Raw genomic sequence first — 16,217 nt, 5'->3', positions numbered from 1 at the left:
CATAGGGTGAGTTCTGAGCACTTTAATTTCTCACGTTGTCCTTCAAAACTGGCAAAGTGTCCTTGTTTAATTTGGTATTTAACTGAAATCACAACAGTTGGCTCTTTGGTATTAGGGATATTAAATTAAAAAGGCCTCTGTGTACACAAATTGGGTAACACATCCTGCCACCTCATTTACATCCACAGATGGGCAAAAATCCCAAATCCTCACGCGTACGTTTAAAGGTGGCGGATCTGCGACTGAGGTAATGTGAAGATGGGAGCACTGAGCGGGAAAGGAACACGTGTAAATAAAGTAATTAGGAAAGAATTGTCAGTGTACAAGGGGGAGATGGGTGAGAGTATAGGAGGAGCAAAGCAAAATGCAGGTTCCCTGAGATGGGAACGTGCAACAGGTGCTTGGATGGCAAACAGTCAATAGTAGATGACTTTCTGGGAGTCTTACAGTGAGATGATGTCATACTGCAGACAGAGGTAATCTAGTGGACAAAGATAGGTGCCTTTAAAAATTAAGATGTACAGAATGAGGTTATTGGAGGTGGAGCTGGCATGAAACTGCAGAGATGGATGAAGAGGTATCAACAAAGAGGGAACATGTAGGAGAAAAAGGCAGCACGTCATGTGGTCCCTGTGGAGAAAACTATTATGACTTTTAGATAACTTCAGTAGTCCAAATACTTGAGATACTGTTATCGGGAGAAAAAGCTTGACATACAGCACAAGATAAAGGCAAATCAGAGCTCATAACTTCTGTAATAGCATCTCACCTCTGTAAGGCAATGCTGAGAAATTTCAGATTTTGATCTCTTTCCTCGTGCTGGGTTTGTTCCAACATGCTGGGAGTCAGCACACCTTGATCCTCGGTGTGCAATTGGGATTGTGTTTTACATCTAAAATGAGGCAACTTCTTGGATGAATGTGGTTGGTTTTTTTTTCCTCTGGAAATAGGAATATGAGTGGATAAACTGGAACTGGAGGGAAATGAAGTATTTTTGTTCTGATTTGCTATGAAGCTCTTGTCTCTTCCAGCCTCATCTATTTTGTGATTCTATAGATCGTATTTCTGTGTCTTACAAAATTATATAAGCTACTCTAATGTATGGTATACTTTGCTACTTTTGCCTTCTTCTCTTACCTAGAGGTCTTTTCCATCCTCAGTGATTCTTTGGTTGCCTAAACTTCTTTTTACTTCCATTTTCTATGTCTTTTGGGATCTAAATCCTACTGTGGTTTCTTCCATAATTAAGGTGGCAAATTATTCTTGTTTGTTGTGGCTGAGTCCACAATAAATAGAAACAGAAGAGTTTGAGTTGGAAGGGACCCTTAGAGGCCATGTGGTCTGACTCCCCTGCCATGAGAAGGGGCACCCATAGCTCAGCGAGGTGCTCAGAGCCCTGTGCAACCCGACCTTGCGTGTCTCCACCACTTAGCTGGAACAATAATTCTGTGTCTCACTTCTTCCCACGTTCTGGCTGGAATGGCTGGATTACTCTGTAGATTTGATAGTGCTTTTTTTTGTGTCTGTGTTTTGATAAAGGTGGCAAGGGAAAACCACCTTGAGGAGATGGGGGGCTACAGCTCTGAGTGGGATGAGGTCATCCTCCCCTCCCTGTATGTGCCACTTGCTGGCTGTGCTGTCTGTTGGGTCTGTCTCCCGTTCTCATGGTGGGGGAAAATCCTGAAAGAAGCAATGCTAAGGAAGTATTGAACTAAAATGTTCATTTTTTTAAGTAGTGGTTCATGTTTATTGTATAATTAATAGGTAAAAGTCCTTTAATTAACATTAAGAATTGAGAGAAGATTAGAGGAAAAATACCCTATTACTGCTTTCTCTAATCCACCCGTAATTGTGTACCAAGCTATCAGCAAAGCACTTAAAACCTAAAAAAGCCTTAGTAAGAAGCAGAAGGCAATTGTCCGCTTCAGCATCTCAGGCATTTGGGCACGGACACGATCCAGCTATGGATGTCTCTTATGCTGTGCTCACAGTGTTCTTGGCAGCCCTGAGCAGTTTGGTGGCCGCGCAGCTTGAGCTCTCTGAGCCAGGCTGAAATGCAGGAACCTCTGCTGAGGATGGAGGATGTTTGTTCCCCTCTGATAGCCATAAGGTTGTCCTTGGTTGCCGGCACTGATCTGCCCCTCTGTATTAGAGAGGGGATAAATTTCAGCTGGTTTGCGTCACTTTTTCCCTTAAGTTCGGAGAAGGCGAAGCTCTCCAGTGAATTAATTAATTTCACTCAGTTTTGACAGACTGCTTAAATCAGCTTAGAAGTGCCACAGCTGAGTAAACCCATCTAGGAGTTTATGATTGCTTCTTTTGGAAGGACCTGCTCAATACCAACAGCCGCAGTAACTGTGCAGCAAGGAGAACTGCTTAATTAAATACTGGTTACAAGAGCAGACAATGTGTACAGTTCCTATAAGGAAATTGAGATGAAGTTTTAAAGAGTGATATGGATCCTTTTTTTTTTTTTTTTTGCTTAGATTTTTCTTTAAGGACAGTAACATCTTAGAAAATGATGCAGTTTTTGCATCTGCACAGATCTCTCTGCCTTTAAACTCTCGTAGAATAAATTTTAATGCACTGCATTTTTATTATGATAAAAATAAAATCTGAAAAGCAGACACCTAGAAATTAAAGATGGGAATAGCATTTGCATTCTCCTTTCGATTACTCTCATGTCTTCCTGAATCTCAGTGCGTAATTGTAGCAGCCAACCTCGTTGACCTGTTTAGGTTTTAATTGACCAGAGGCCTGCTGATGGTGTGAGCTCTCCAGAAACCCCCTGTCGTAGCAACAGAGAAACTTTTGCCATCTTCTGGTTGCTTTTCCATTTCGAATCATTTTAAAAAGGTCATGAATGTCTTAGAAAATCAGGCGACAAACCACTGACAAGTGAAGAAGGCCCTTTGTGAGTTTATATGCAGAAAATGATGCTGTGGCCAAAAAAAAAAAAGTGAATCCCAACACACTACACAATGAAACTACTTCAGGTTGCTCATTGTTTCAGGTGGGGCAGGTTACAGTGCCTGTGAATTGCTGTCACTATGAGGCAGAGTTTTTTAATGCAGATGACAAAGCAATCCAAACATGCACACCTTGGGGAGCCTTGGCAATTTGCATGGCAAAGCAAAGACCGGATCTGTGCCTCCTGGCTGCTGGTGGGGGATGTTTCCATCAGCCCCACTGGAGCCCAGATTTCATCCAGGATGGTTTTGAAGATCTTTTGACTAAAACACACCCAAAGAAAAGGTACAGCAAGAGGCAGCAGCCACTAGCAGATGAGAGTGAGGGATGTGGCCCTGGGCTTACGCTGATGCTTTGCATTGCCATGAGTGTTTTCATTATTTTATTTGGAGAAAAAAGAAACAATCATTTCTGATTTTAGACTACAGTGAGAACTGAAAAGCATGGGTAGCATTAATGTAATGCTATTCTTTTATCTGGTAATTGTCTAATAGATCCAAAAATAATAAGGAGCTATATGTGCTGCTTTGCCAGCAGCAGAGGGACAGGCAGAGGCTCTGACCTCCTTGGTGGCTTCAAGACTCACTGGGGTATTGCCCTGAGCAGCATGGCATGGCCCAGCTTGAGCTGCATGGAGAAGGTAATTTGCTAAACACTAACTGAAAAACCATGGATATTTTGAAGTCTTGCTCCTGGTTCGCATATACCACTTCTTTTTTTTTTCACCTATACCTGACCTCTATTGTAAGACCTGAATGGGGCCATGAAAATATGAAGGGAAGACATTAAACTGTTATGGTCCAAAATGATCTATTTATTTTGGTGAGGCTGCCAAGCTGCAAGTCGTGGCCCCATCTGTGCTGCAGCCCCAGCCAGGCGTCTCAGCTCATTGGGATGGCTGTTTAATGAGAACTGAAAGGGTGGTTGTGATGCCAGAGAACTCACTAGGAAAACATGGGAGGCCCTCAAAAACTGGGAGAAATACAAGGTTACAGGGAGGCTTGGGAGCATCTCGCTCCACCGGTTCCTTAAACACTGTGGGTTTGTGTCTCAAACGGATGCAAAGCAGAGGTGACCTTCCAGGAAGGGTTTGGAGGTGAAACGCCTGCTCAGATTGTAGAAGGAAGTTCTTTCCAAGTGGCACAAATGCAGTTTGACACTGGGAGGTATGACACAGCAGCAACTGGGGATGTGTTGGTGTCAGAGCAGAGGCAGAGTCCAACATTTCTGTAATAGTTTGCGTTTGAAGCAATAGGGCACAGCAGCCGCTGCAGGGCTGCGAGCAGAGGAGTTGTTTGGCTGAAGCAATGAGCCAGAAAAATGCTCTGCAAAGAGGGACTGCTGCAAGTGAGGTGACAGGGGATTTGTGAGGGTCAGAGAGATGCTTCTGCTAGTCCAAGGCAAAGATTAATCAAGAGCAATAGGAGCATTTTGCAGGGAGGTTAAAAAACAAAACGCTCAGATCTGCAGCCTGAGGAAAATGTTGGGGCATGGGGCTGTTCCTACCTGCAGCACCACTAACAAGAGAACCTATCTCTTCACATCTTGGTTAATACTGCTTCTGGGAAGCTAAGGCAATATTAAATGGCTGTATCTGTGTAAGAGATCATAACTTCATCTCCCTTTATTTATCCTCATTTAACTCTTTAGGATGCTTTAAAACTGTAATAGTGTTCTGTGAATGATGCAGTGCTGAAGATACAACCAAGTCCATCTATACTGCAGATCAGGGCTGTGAACAACACAGCTGCATTGAATTGATTTCTGCTTAACTACCTTGAGTCCAATTAATACCTAATTGTTCATTAGAACTTAAATAACTTGTGTTTAAAATTTAAAAATATTTGGGAATTAAATATTTAATGAAACAGAGGCTACTACAGATGCTCTGTCAATTTAGATACTTGGAGTGCCAATTTATATTTCTATTTATTGCAAGAAAATGAAATGAGTCAAAGGAGTGAATGCTTCCTCTATGTACAATTCGCCCACAAAGTGAATCAGTGAGTGGCATTGGTGTCTGCTCTACAGAAGAGTTACTAACACAGCTGATTGCTGTGTTCCAGGCTGTGTAATAAAGACAGTTCTTCATAATAGTCTCTGCTACAATAAAGAAGTATGATGAAGAATTTAGGATGCATTATTTTTAATAATGAAAAGGAAGGCATTTTTTCCACTCCATACAAAGCCTTTTGTTTCTCTCCTGTCTGTGAATATGAGGTCCCTTAGCAGTGCCCACAGTAACGAGTCTCTGAGTAATGAATGGTTGGCAATAAAGTGATGAGGCAAACAAGGCGATGTAATCTGCTATTATCTGATCACTGATGGAGGCGGGAGCAGGTCTGCTGCTGCCTCTGAAAGAGCTGAAATGGCACTCACATCACAGTGCATCTTTGGGAGAGTAACTCTGAACTGCCACCATTCAGTATCTCAGAGTCTGTGTGAAATGTAGTTGGAATCATCATAGGATGGTCTTGGTTGAAAAGGGCCACAATGATCGTCTCATTTCAACCCCCTGCTGTGTGCAGGTCACCAACCAGCAGCCCAGGCTGCCCAGAGCCACATCCAGCCTGGCCTTGAATGCCTGCAGGGATGGGGCATCCACAGCCTCCTTGGGCAACCTGTGCCGGTGCCTCACCACCCTCTGGGGGAAAAACTTCTTCCTCATATCCAACCTCAACCTCCCCTGTCTCAGTTTAAAACCATTCCCCCTTGTCCTATCACTGTCCACCCTCGTAAGCATCTGTTCCCCTCCTGTTTATACGCTCCCTTCAAGTATTGGAAGGCCACAATGAGGTCTCCCTGGAGCCTTTTCTTCTCCAAGCTAAACAAGCTCAGTTTCCTCAACCTTTCTTCATAGGAGAGCTGCTCCAGCCCTCTGATCGTTTTCAGGACTCTCCTCTGGACCCATTCCAAGAGCTCTGCATCTTTCTTGTACTGGGGGCTGATCACTATTTGTATTCTTAAAAGTAAAAAACATGTTCATCGGAAGGTACAAAATTGAAATTTAAAAGCACAGACTGATGAATAACGATGAGAAGAAGAGTAGGAATAATGGTTGTAGAATCACAGGAGTCCTCCAGCATGCACTTAGTTCCTTTTTGCTCCATGAGTGTTTATCAGGGAAATGTTTCCTCCCCAAGCTTTTTGGCAATTTTGCAAAACTGCACTGCCACCTCCTTCTTCCTTTGCCATCAATCCCATTTTAGATCATCTCTTGGTAAGTTAAGAAACTTCTCTTGGAATGGCTACAAAAGGCCATGGGAATTCCACAGCTGGGTCAGCAGCATTTGTTCTGAACCCATGTTCACCTCCTGAAACTGCTCTGTTTTTGCCTGTGATGAAGTGGGCTTCTGAGGGATCCAAGCCTACAGCCAGGAGCAGCTGGGGAAAGAGCTGCCTCTCTTCATTTCCCACCAATTTTTGTGCCATTGAATGTACTCAATATCTTGTAACACCATGTTCTACTACAGAAAAAAAAAAAAAAAAAGTTAATGGCACTCTGAGCAAATACTTAATTCCTTGATGTAATACATCTGAATTCTGAGCCAGCAAACTATCCCTTCAATCCACTTATCTGTATTTTTTCTCTGTCTTTCTAGCTACAATTATTTTCTCATCATTTCATTGGTCTTCCTTAATTTCATGGATTGCATGATGGAACAGAAAGTACGTTCTTGTTTATTCAAGAGAAAAATTACACTAGCACTTTTATTGAGTGTCTCTATAAGCAAAGCCTTAGAGGATGTGATTTCTAAAGTGTCTTCATACATAAAGGAATTATACAAAAAAAGTACCATATATTCATTAGCAGATTATATTTCTTTGTCTTGATTCAGAGCTGATGCAAAAGTAGCCTCGCTCTTAGGTTTAAATTGTGCTTTAATTAGGTTGTTATAAACTCACCTGTGACTTTATTAATCTTGCAAAAATAATGGTTGTTTTATGTACACGGTGACTGGGGAATAGTAGTTTGTGTTTGCTTGAAATGCCTGTTTCGTGAAATTAAGTGCTTAAAGTCATTAAAGACATTTTTGGGGATGTCTCAGCTTTAGTCCGTTAGTAGGGAGAGGCACAAGGAGGTTCACATAGATACTTTCTTATTGCCCATAAATCTGCTCTTATTACAGCTGTAAACTCTGGGATGTAGTTTTATGATTCCCTTTTCATTGAAAACTGTATAGGCTATTACTGATGCTGGAACCAGATATTTGAATAAGAGCAATTTGGAATTTTGGGTTTGATTGCATTTAATTGTGAATTATGTTGAAGCTACTGTCCTCATTATCTTAAAAAGTATTTAATTAAATATAAGCATCCAACTGTGTGTCTTTTCAAAGAGCCAAAATGTTCAAAGACCTGGAAAAGAAGGGTTCTATATATGTATGCAAGTATCACAGGGTTTGCAAAATCCATCTTTCCTCAGCTTTCTTAGAATTTTCTTCAAGTGTTTAAGTTGCAGCTTTAATGATTGTTTTATTTGCTTTTTTTTGGGGTGTGTATTTTGAATTCTCGAAACAATAAGCCGCAATCCTGGGATCTCAGCATAGAGAATTTATTTGCTGTATGATCTTTGGAAGGTCCACCTTCCAGAACACTAGACACAACACAACACAACAGAAGCAGTGTGAATGAGCATCAAGGACAGGGCTCAGCTATGCAAACATCCTGGGCAGAGGAACACAGAGACCTGAGTCCTGTCCCACCACAGAAGGGGAACCAATCCAGCATGCCCGGACTCCTCTGTCCTTTGCCACAAAGTCTGAGCTCTTTCTCTCTTGATTTTTCTTCTCTAGTCTCTCACTCTCCTGATTACTTTTCCCCCCCTCAGAGAAATTGTCCTCCTTCCATTTTCACTCCTGTCCCTATCTTTGCACCAAATTGATAACAGATCCCTATCCAAATCTCTCTCCAATCACTCTCTGTGGTTTTTCACAATTATTCCCCATCTCTTCTGTCCAAACTTCTTTCTTTTTCCCTGGCTGCCTTTTAACTCACATCTTCTCTCTTGGGTTTCTCATTTGTCAGTGTCCCTAATCTTGCCTCTTCTGCCAGTCTCCAGGATGAGCTTATCTCTTCTTTCCCCCTGCGTTTCCCTACCCAATTTCTCCAGAAATCTGTCTCTTGATTGCTCTTCCCTTCCCCCGTAACAGTGACTCCCAGTCTCTTAGCTCAGTCAGTCCCCATTCCCCTCATGTGTTCACAGACCGTGTGAGCCTGTGCCCCCTCGGATGCGCCAACACTGAGCCAGTTACACAAACCAGCAAGAGTTCAGCTAAGGCTTCCGCCCCAGACTTCAGGCATGCCTCTGAGTTAATGACTTGAGTTAAAGAATCGGCATTAACTTTGAATTTTCTGGCTTTCGACTTTTCTTCGCACAGCTTGACATTTTTGTAATGCTTTGTTTTTCTGGTACTTCAGAAAAAAAAAACAGATGGGGAATAATGTCAGAGCAGAATGCATAACCCTCGCTTTGGCATGCCTGCCACCCCATTTTCAGCTCTTGGGGTTCATTAACAGTGCTGTTTCCCATGTCCTGGAGGCCCTCCTGGCATCGTGTTCCATGAGCACCACCTCTGAGCACCAGCCTGCAAGACTGCAAGACTGCCTCGGATAGGTGGCAGTTGTGGAGTGGTCATCCTGGGAGGTGACACCTTGGGTACGCGGTAGCCATGGACAAACTGCCTCGCAGAGGTGCCATGTTGGGTAACTGGCAGCCATGGATGGGCTGCCTTGGAGAGGTGACATCATGGGTAGCTGGCAGCCATGGGCCCTCTGAGCAGGGAACATGCTGCCTCCCAGTTGTGAGAAAGAATAGAAGAAAGTCAAGTAACTGAGGTGACACTCTGAACGGCAGCCAACAGGGAGGGGACAGCCCATGGGAAAAGCGGAGAATTGATTCCCCAACCTCCTAGATGCATCTCACTGATTTTTTGCAGTACCTTGACAGAAACCAGATAGTACAGTGCTAGCTAATTTAAAGGTTTCAATAGGCAGTCACATCCCAGTCTCCCAAATCTCAAATCTTTTCCTTAGTCACACAATCACCGTGTCCATCCTCAGCTACCCAATATGCTTAATCTCTGTAATATCATACACGTCTGTTTTGAACTGTGACAGATTGAGGCCATGCAAACTGTTTCAAAGGTGTGATCTAACTTGGTCTTTTCTAGGAATGATTTCGAGTAATTACATACATGGGTGCAACTTTGCCCAAAGACATTTTCTATCCACAGTGAATATTTGCTGAAGGGATGAGCCCCCAGTGGAACACACTGGGCTGTATTTTGCTGGTCAGAGGGATGCTGCTTAGCTCCTCCACGTCCCATCTCAAATTCCTAGAGGAAGCAAATGGAATTGAAAATGCTTTATTTGAAACTGAACTGAACACCATCGTCCACGTGTTTAAAAGGAGTGAAACCAACTTGATCTAAAAAATGGTGATAATGTGATTGGGGATTAAAGTATTATCAAGTCCTCATCAAATGCAATTAGAGAGAGAATATTCACATTTTGAATAGCACACCTTTAATCTTAAAATATTTCAGAAGCTCAGTCTGTATGGTTTTTGCTCTGCATTTACAGGAACGTTCCAGCCCGGGTTAATAATATAGTGGCAGTACTTCACAATGCGCTCCAGTGTACAGAAGTAGCTATTAAACTGTCAACAGCACTAAAAGATGATATTTTGATGGCAATGGATAGGAACCCCATCTTCCTGCCTGTGCTACTCAACATTTCTGTAGCTTTCAAGCACAGTCAACCACAATTTGTCACTGACTTGCATACGTGACATTGGCTGAATAGGTAGTTTGAGCTACAACTGTGTCAATCAATTTTTCAGGCAAAACTTGCATAGCATCAATAGAGAGCTGTTCCCTTTTCCTCCTCTGTAGCTCATGATTGCTCTCATTCCTGTTCATCATCTACCTGGAGACCTCTAGAGAAGGTGGAGGCCATGCCAACTTCCTTGCTGAAGCAGTTCGCTGTTATTGACCTGAATAATCCCCTCCACAGCTGCAGCCTGAGATATCATTATATACACAGAATGAAGATCAAATTCAGTCTTGGTACCTCCTGAGGGGAAATGTTTCAAAGGACTGAATTGGCCAGTATATGACTGGCTATCTTCTCCTTTTCTGCCCAACCATTCCCTTAGTGTTGCACATATCCTGAAGGACGTTTTCAACACTTCAACACAGGGAATTAGCATTATTTTGGGTGAAAATGTTTTATGTCCATTGTTAATAATCCATCATGGGAAGATGTGAACTCAGGAGCGATCTCTGTATGTGCTTCGTTGAAGCTCCACTGCACCTGCAAACTGGAACAAATTCCAGTTCATGCCAGCATCCAGCAGATTACCGTAAATTCTTCTGTCTCTGCTATGGTTTTAAGCTTGTGATCAAAGTCTTCAAAGCCCTGCATCACTGCATCCCATCTACGTCAGAAACTGAATGAGGCTGTGCATTTCTCAGTCTTGAATAAGAATGTAAGGGGCAAAAATAAGTTTTAGTCATCAGATTTCAGGCAAAACCAAACAATTTCTTCTATACCACGTTGTTGCTCTTTCCTGTCTTAACCAGCATGAGAATATGGTGGGAGGAACACATGTGCATCTGGGTTATACTAGAAAGGCTCATCAGCAAACACTGCAAAGTCTGCCGTAAAATGTTCATCAGTCGGATCACCATTGCAGTGTAATGGCTCTCTGGATGAATCCTAAAATCAGTGCATAACTCTTTGATTTAAAGACTATCAAAATCACTACACGCAACTGATAGGAAAACATGCTCTGTAGACTTCAGTGAACTACTTGAACACAATACAATGCAAAGAGGATTTTAAGGAATTTGTTATTTGCTCTCCAGATCTCAAATCCATGCTGCTTTGAATCTAATAACTTTCTATGATTTGTTTGGTGAAAGCATATCTTCTAGAAAGGCATCTGGGCAATGTGGAGGTCACGAATGCACTCAGATTTTTGTGGTAAGTAATCTCCGTCTCCATTAGAAGCACGTACCTCAGAAATACTTCCACTAGAAGTATTTTCTCCCTGTAAAACCCTTTGTACGATGTAGTTGAGTTAACTCTCGATGTCCTTTTTCACAGCAAACCAGCTTGAATTGCATGTTTTTAAGACCTTTCTCCTTAATAACTTCAAATAATTTTTATGGCTATTTTCTCTCATTTGCCAGTCTCCTGTTTGGATACTGCATGTATGTACGGCATTGGTATAAAAAAACCAAACACAATATTCCCAATAAAGTCCTGAAATCTGCTTTTATATATTCCCACAATGCATTAATACCTACAGAAGTAACTGAAAAAAAAAAACAACAAACAAAACAAAACTGAGTTGTCTCCAAATATTAATTTTGTGATCAATTATTATTTTCTATTACAGATTTACACACGGTTGGCACGAGGAATACAATCACGTTGCATTAAATACAAATTTAAATGCCACACTGAAAAATATCACCTTCGGACTCCGTTTTAAAAATGAAGCTGCCATGTACGCCTTCTTTAAGAAGGAGATTATACGTTGAAGTTGTTTTTCCCCTTATCTCATCTTTGGAACAAGGACGTTTTGAAAGCCAGGTGTTGGCTGCTCAGCAGCACGAGGGGTCACTGCTGAAATATGTGCACGAAGGCATGCGGGCGGCGTGCTTGGAGATCTCTTAACTTTGCTTGAGAAGCACTCAGAAACAAAGAGCCCAGCTTCAATATTTAAGTCAAGAGAATGAAACATTCATGTGCTGCAGCGAGATATTGTTGCTGGAGCTGAACCGTGCCTGCCTGCCTGAGCCTGGGAACGCACGGCAGAATTTATGTGCCAGCCGTAAAACCTGCGTTTAGGGACACAAATTCCCACCAATCAGACTAAATAAATCAGCAGGCCCAGGTTTTATCATCACAGATAACCCTCATTAATCCAGGGAGCTTTTCCCGAAGACAAAGGACAAAATGAATTGCTCCATTTGCGCTGCCTGAGCGGCATGCTAATGCGGGAGGTGGAGGCATGAATAATGCAGGGCACGCAGCCCGGCACGCAGCTCCCGGCTGCCCCTGGCACCGCGCAACAAGTGGCGGCCACCGCTCGGCCATCGCCATCGGCACCCGATGCCATCCGGAGGGAGCAAACCTCTGTGCCCGCCCCGTGCCCAGCACAGCCGGGGGCAGCCCGAGCTTCAGCCCCGGGTAACGTGGAGCCGGGAAGCGCGGTCGTTCGTAACTCACACGTCCGTGACCCTGAATTACTGCTCTTGGCAGAGAGCAGCGCGCTTGGGTAAGTTTGTGCCACTTGTGACGTTTTCTTGAAGCTGTCGTCAGCTCTTCCCCGTTTATGGGAACTTTAACGTGTCGTGTTTTGCCGATCTGTCTGAAAACAACATGCGTTCTTTTTTGCCTTTAAAATGAATTACAGCAGCCCAGGAAGGCGTGCCGTGACTTCAGTTTTACCTTTAGGAAATACATGAACAGCGTCTGCAGAACTGATGCCGATGGTGCAGTCGAGCCTTCCAAAATTAACTCGTGTTACTTACATTTTCAAGTCCACGTAACACGCTGTCATGTGTTTGTGATCCAAATTTGATTTCTTGCAACCCAAACTGAGACTGATGTAATTCAGTGAGCGTCAGGCTGGGAAACCTGAAAGAATGTTTGTTATTCTTCGTAAGAAATGTTGGCTCCTTGTTCTAGGTGTAACTTGCACGGTTGCTCTCTTATTTTCAGCTGAATACTTTTCTGATTGGTTTGGGAACAGGAACTGGGACTTCCATGCCATCCTTACAGAGCATTAACTATTCTGCTGTATCATAGGAAGAAGATATATTTTGCATATAAGGCATTTTGCAGTGATGGAGTAAAGCTAGAGTCGCTGGTACTGCGGACAATTTTTGCTTTATTAATCGTGATCAGCCCATCCACCTATCATATTCACCTCAATTGTCTGCTGGATTTTTGTTGATAGCGATACCATCAGCACTGCCTGGGAGCTCTCAGGTAACTCACTGTTTGGCACAGTTAAAAAATAGATAAAAATAGCCAGCTCCCAGGAGGAGAGGCCGTGAACAGGAGTGTGGATATGAAAAGAATAGTAAATATGTTTTGATTGTGGATCATAAGCTCTTCCCCTTCGTTTCTTAGCTTCTAATTAAATAGTCCAGATTCTGCTGTTGCTACTTTATTTTCTTTGTTTTGATCATAGAAGCATGTTACCTGACATTGAAAAGACAGCCATATTTTGAAGGGAAAAAAGTGCAGCACAGTGATATCTAGCGCCAGCAGTAATCAAATGTTCTACCTTTGTTTTAAGAGGAACCAAAGAAGAGCTGAAAAGGGGGATGTGTAAACAGCAGGAGATATGCAAACAATGGATGTAATCCTGCACTCCTTAATCATGGCAGCAATCCATATTCACGTAGGTAACCCTATTGGTTTCAATAGACTCGCATCAGTAGGTGCTGTAGGACAATGCCCATATTTTTCAAGGAGATAACGGTGTCTGTCTTACCTGGATGTTCTGGAAGGTAATTTTAGCAACACAGCTTTTAGTGGTGTGTTTGAATGCATTAAAGCGATCGTATTAAACTACACTTTACCAAATGTCTCTTTAGCTTCTGAAAGTATATAAGAGAGAAATGGAATGATGTGTTGGAGGTGTCAGTAAGACAGTGCAAACCCAATGTGTTTTATTAGAGATGTGCTCACAGTGGAGCAGCACTGCTTATCCCGCTGGCTGTGATTGTAGGCTGTTTTGGTACATGCACTTTGCTTCCTTTAGGTTAGGATACACTTCATCACGAGGCCGCTGTGACACCTCCTATCTCACAAAGTACACGTGGGGCTCCATAAAAGCGATGTCGGTGAACGTTGCTCACCTTTCTGTTACAAAAGTACATGGGCTTTGTGGTAATGCTCTGCGAATATTTTCATTGCTGTTTACAGTGTCTAATCTTGCCAAAACAACGCCTGCAGTTCTGCCTTGGGGAGGACACAGTTGTCTAAACATTGTGGTTGTGCTCCCCTTGTCTTCAGCCCACATTGGTGCTTCTGTGCTTTCCCCCACAAGACCTGCCCTGCAATCAGGGATGGGGCTGGGAGGGCCTGTGAGCCCTTCCTTTGGGAGCACACCTATTAATGAGGGGAAACTAATTACGTAAAAGCTTTCAGGACAGAGGGGTTGGGAAGTGTAAATAGTCATGAAGCTCTGTGCCCCAGCCTGCACTCTCTGCTGCCAGTGGTTGCAGTGTGGCTAAGAATGTTATCCTACAACCATTGTGGTCACTCCTGAGGTATGATGCTCCGCAAATATTCTCGTCTGTACCCTGAATGGACTGAAACAGAAATGAAACAAATATGTAATGGATGATGTTTCCAGCTGATATGCAGAGCTTAAGTGAAGCTGTTATTAAGTACCTGTTGGCTTTTTGTTGGTTGCATTGAGATGTCAAAAATGAATTGATTCTTTTCTATTTAGCTTCATTCCACAGCACGGCATGTGGTTTTAATATTTTGTATTTGCAAATTAGGTACAGTATGCTCTTAGTATCTATAGGTATACTACTATAGGTATTAAATAGGTATTATAAACACCTATTTGCACACAGATGTCATGCAGAAGTTCAGCACTTGGGCTCAATGTCTATGGAGGGCTGAAGGCATTTTTTTTAAATCAGAAATAACGTTTGTGGTGATTCAGGACAGTCAGTTTTTCTCCTTTGTGGATAGAAGTCACATATAGTAAGAGGCATTTTCTGTAATCCCTGCCATGCCACTCATGCTTTCTTTCAGCAGAAGATACCCTTTCTCCTTGCTTCCCACCTAGGGCAGGGTGAGTGCTCCCTGTTATTTCCCAGGGTTACAAGCTCCATGTGAGCAGAGCAGTGGTTGTTCACATTGCAGATGATGGTACGAACAGAAAGAAAAAGTTCTCTGCAGTTTGGCAGCATTCCCTCTGTGTCAGATGGATATTTCTGCTTTTTGTGAGTGGGGACACAGAGGCAGAACATCACAGCCCAGCTGCAAGCATTGCTGAGGTTCCTGCAGATCCAAGCAGTATGCAGGAGCTTTAAAGGGCAGGCAGAGGAAATGTTCTAGCTGTTGTTTTGCAGCTGGCTGGGAGCTGATGGCAGAGAAAGCAGAAAGACTGGAAAAACCAGCATGTGGCCTGCGCCATGTGCAGGTTCAGCAAAGCTGGGAAGGCAGCCTGGGAAAGACCAGTCTACTTTACCAGTCCCTCAGGTCTGAGCCCCATGACAAACTGGGTTTGCTGTTTCCTTGGGACTTGGATTAGTGGCATGCAGAACCTTGGGGACAGCAGCACCATGCATGGGACTGCAGAGCCTTCCCTGGTGGAAGGGTAGCACAGCCCCTGCAGATGTTCAGTTTGATCTTGATCCTTATCAAATATCTAAACCAATGCAACTACCCTAATGATTGGCTTATAGCTGACTAGTAGTTTCCAAGTGGAAAAGCTGAGCTGGTAAGACTATACATATTAAATGGGACAACAGCATAGATAAAACTACTGTGCTTACCAACTGTAGAAGGTATTTACTTGTCTTCCATCTGTTCCATTGCAGTAAACTTAGTTCTGTGACTGAAGCAGAACTGGAGGAGCAGCAGCACTTTGTGGTCCAGTCCAACCCAAGCTGATATCTCCCCTGGGCATGTTGCAAGGCTGTTTTTTTCATACAACATTGGTATGGTTTCACATGGCAGTTTTGTCTCTGTCTCTCCAGAGAGGGAGAAGTGGGCAGAGGACAACCATAATCAAAGCCATGTGTGTGGTCCCCAGCCCAAACCTGCCTCAGATTACCATCAACGATGTGTAACCTGCATTAATCACAGTCGTGTGCAATGGTGTAATGCATCAGTCCCGCTTCCCATGGCATGCAGAATTAATGAGGTGAAAGACTCATCCTCAGCTGCATAGTTCTTGGGGAAAGTGTGTTTCTTCCTCCCAGCGTGCTAATCAGTTAAGGAATTAGCCCGGCTCCTGAGCAGTTTCTGTTTTATGTGCACCCAGTTGTGACACCTGGTGGTGTCCGAGCCAGGCTGGATTTATTAAGCAGCAGAGCAGGCGGGGGGCAAGAGAAGAGAGCTGCAAAGTCTTTCCTGCTTGAGTGCGAGTGATGAACTCATTGCAAGCCATAGAAAGGGAAGTTCTGAACCTGGATGTCAACCTTGATGTGCTTAAATGACAACTACAAAAGGTCATGCTTTGAAAACTTTTTATT

The 16,217-nt window shown here is 43.2% G+C and overlaps 1 protein-coding gene across 1 annotated transcript in view; it reads left to right on the top strand.

Annotated features, from left to right (window-relative positions):
- Positions 1-12,096: 12,096 nt before the first annotated feature.
- The window catches only part of CUNH10orf90 (chromosome unknown C10orf90 homolog), a 62,736-nt gene continuing 58,615 nt past the window's right edge, over positions 12,097-16,217 (top strand). Inside the window, exon 1 of the mRNA XM_042863938.1 lies at positions 12,097-12,262. Within this exon, the coding sequence (XP_042719872.1) occupies positions 12,097-12,262 (166 nt within the window). The remainder of the gene's footprint in view (positions 12,263-16,217) is intronic.

The sequence above is a fragment of the Lagopus leucura genome, unplaced genomic scaffold (assembly GCF_019238085.1).
Source record: "Lagopus leucura isolate 7727_CA_CO unplaced genomic scaffold, USGS_WTPT01 Super-Scaffold_741, whole genome shotgun sequence".
NCBI classification, from domain to species: domain Eukaryota; kingdom Metazoa; phylum Chordata; class Aves; order Galliformes; family Phasianidae; genus Lagopus; species Lagopus leucura.
This window is presented reverse-complemented; position numbering and strand designations above follow the sequence as displayed.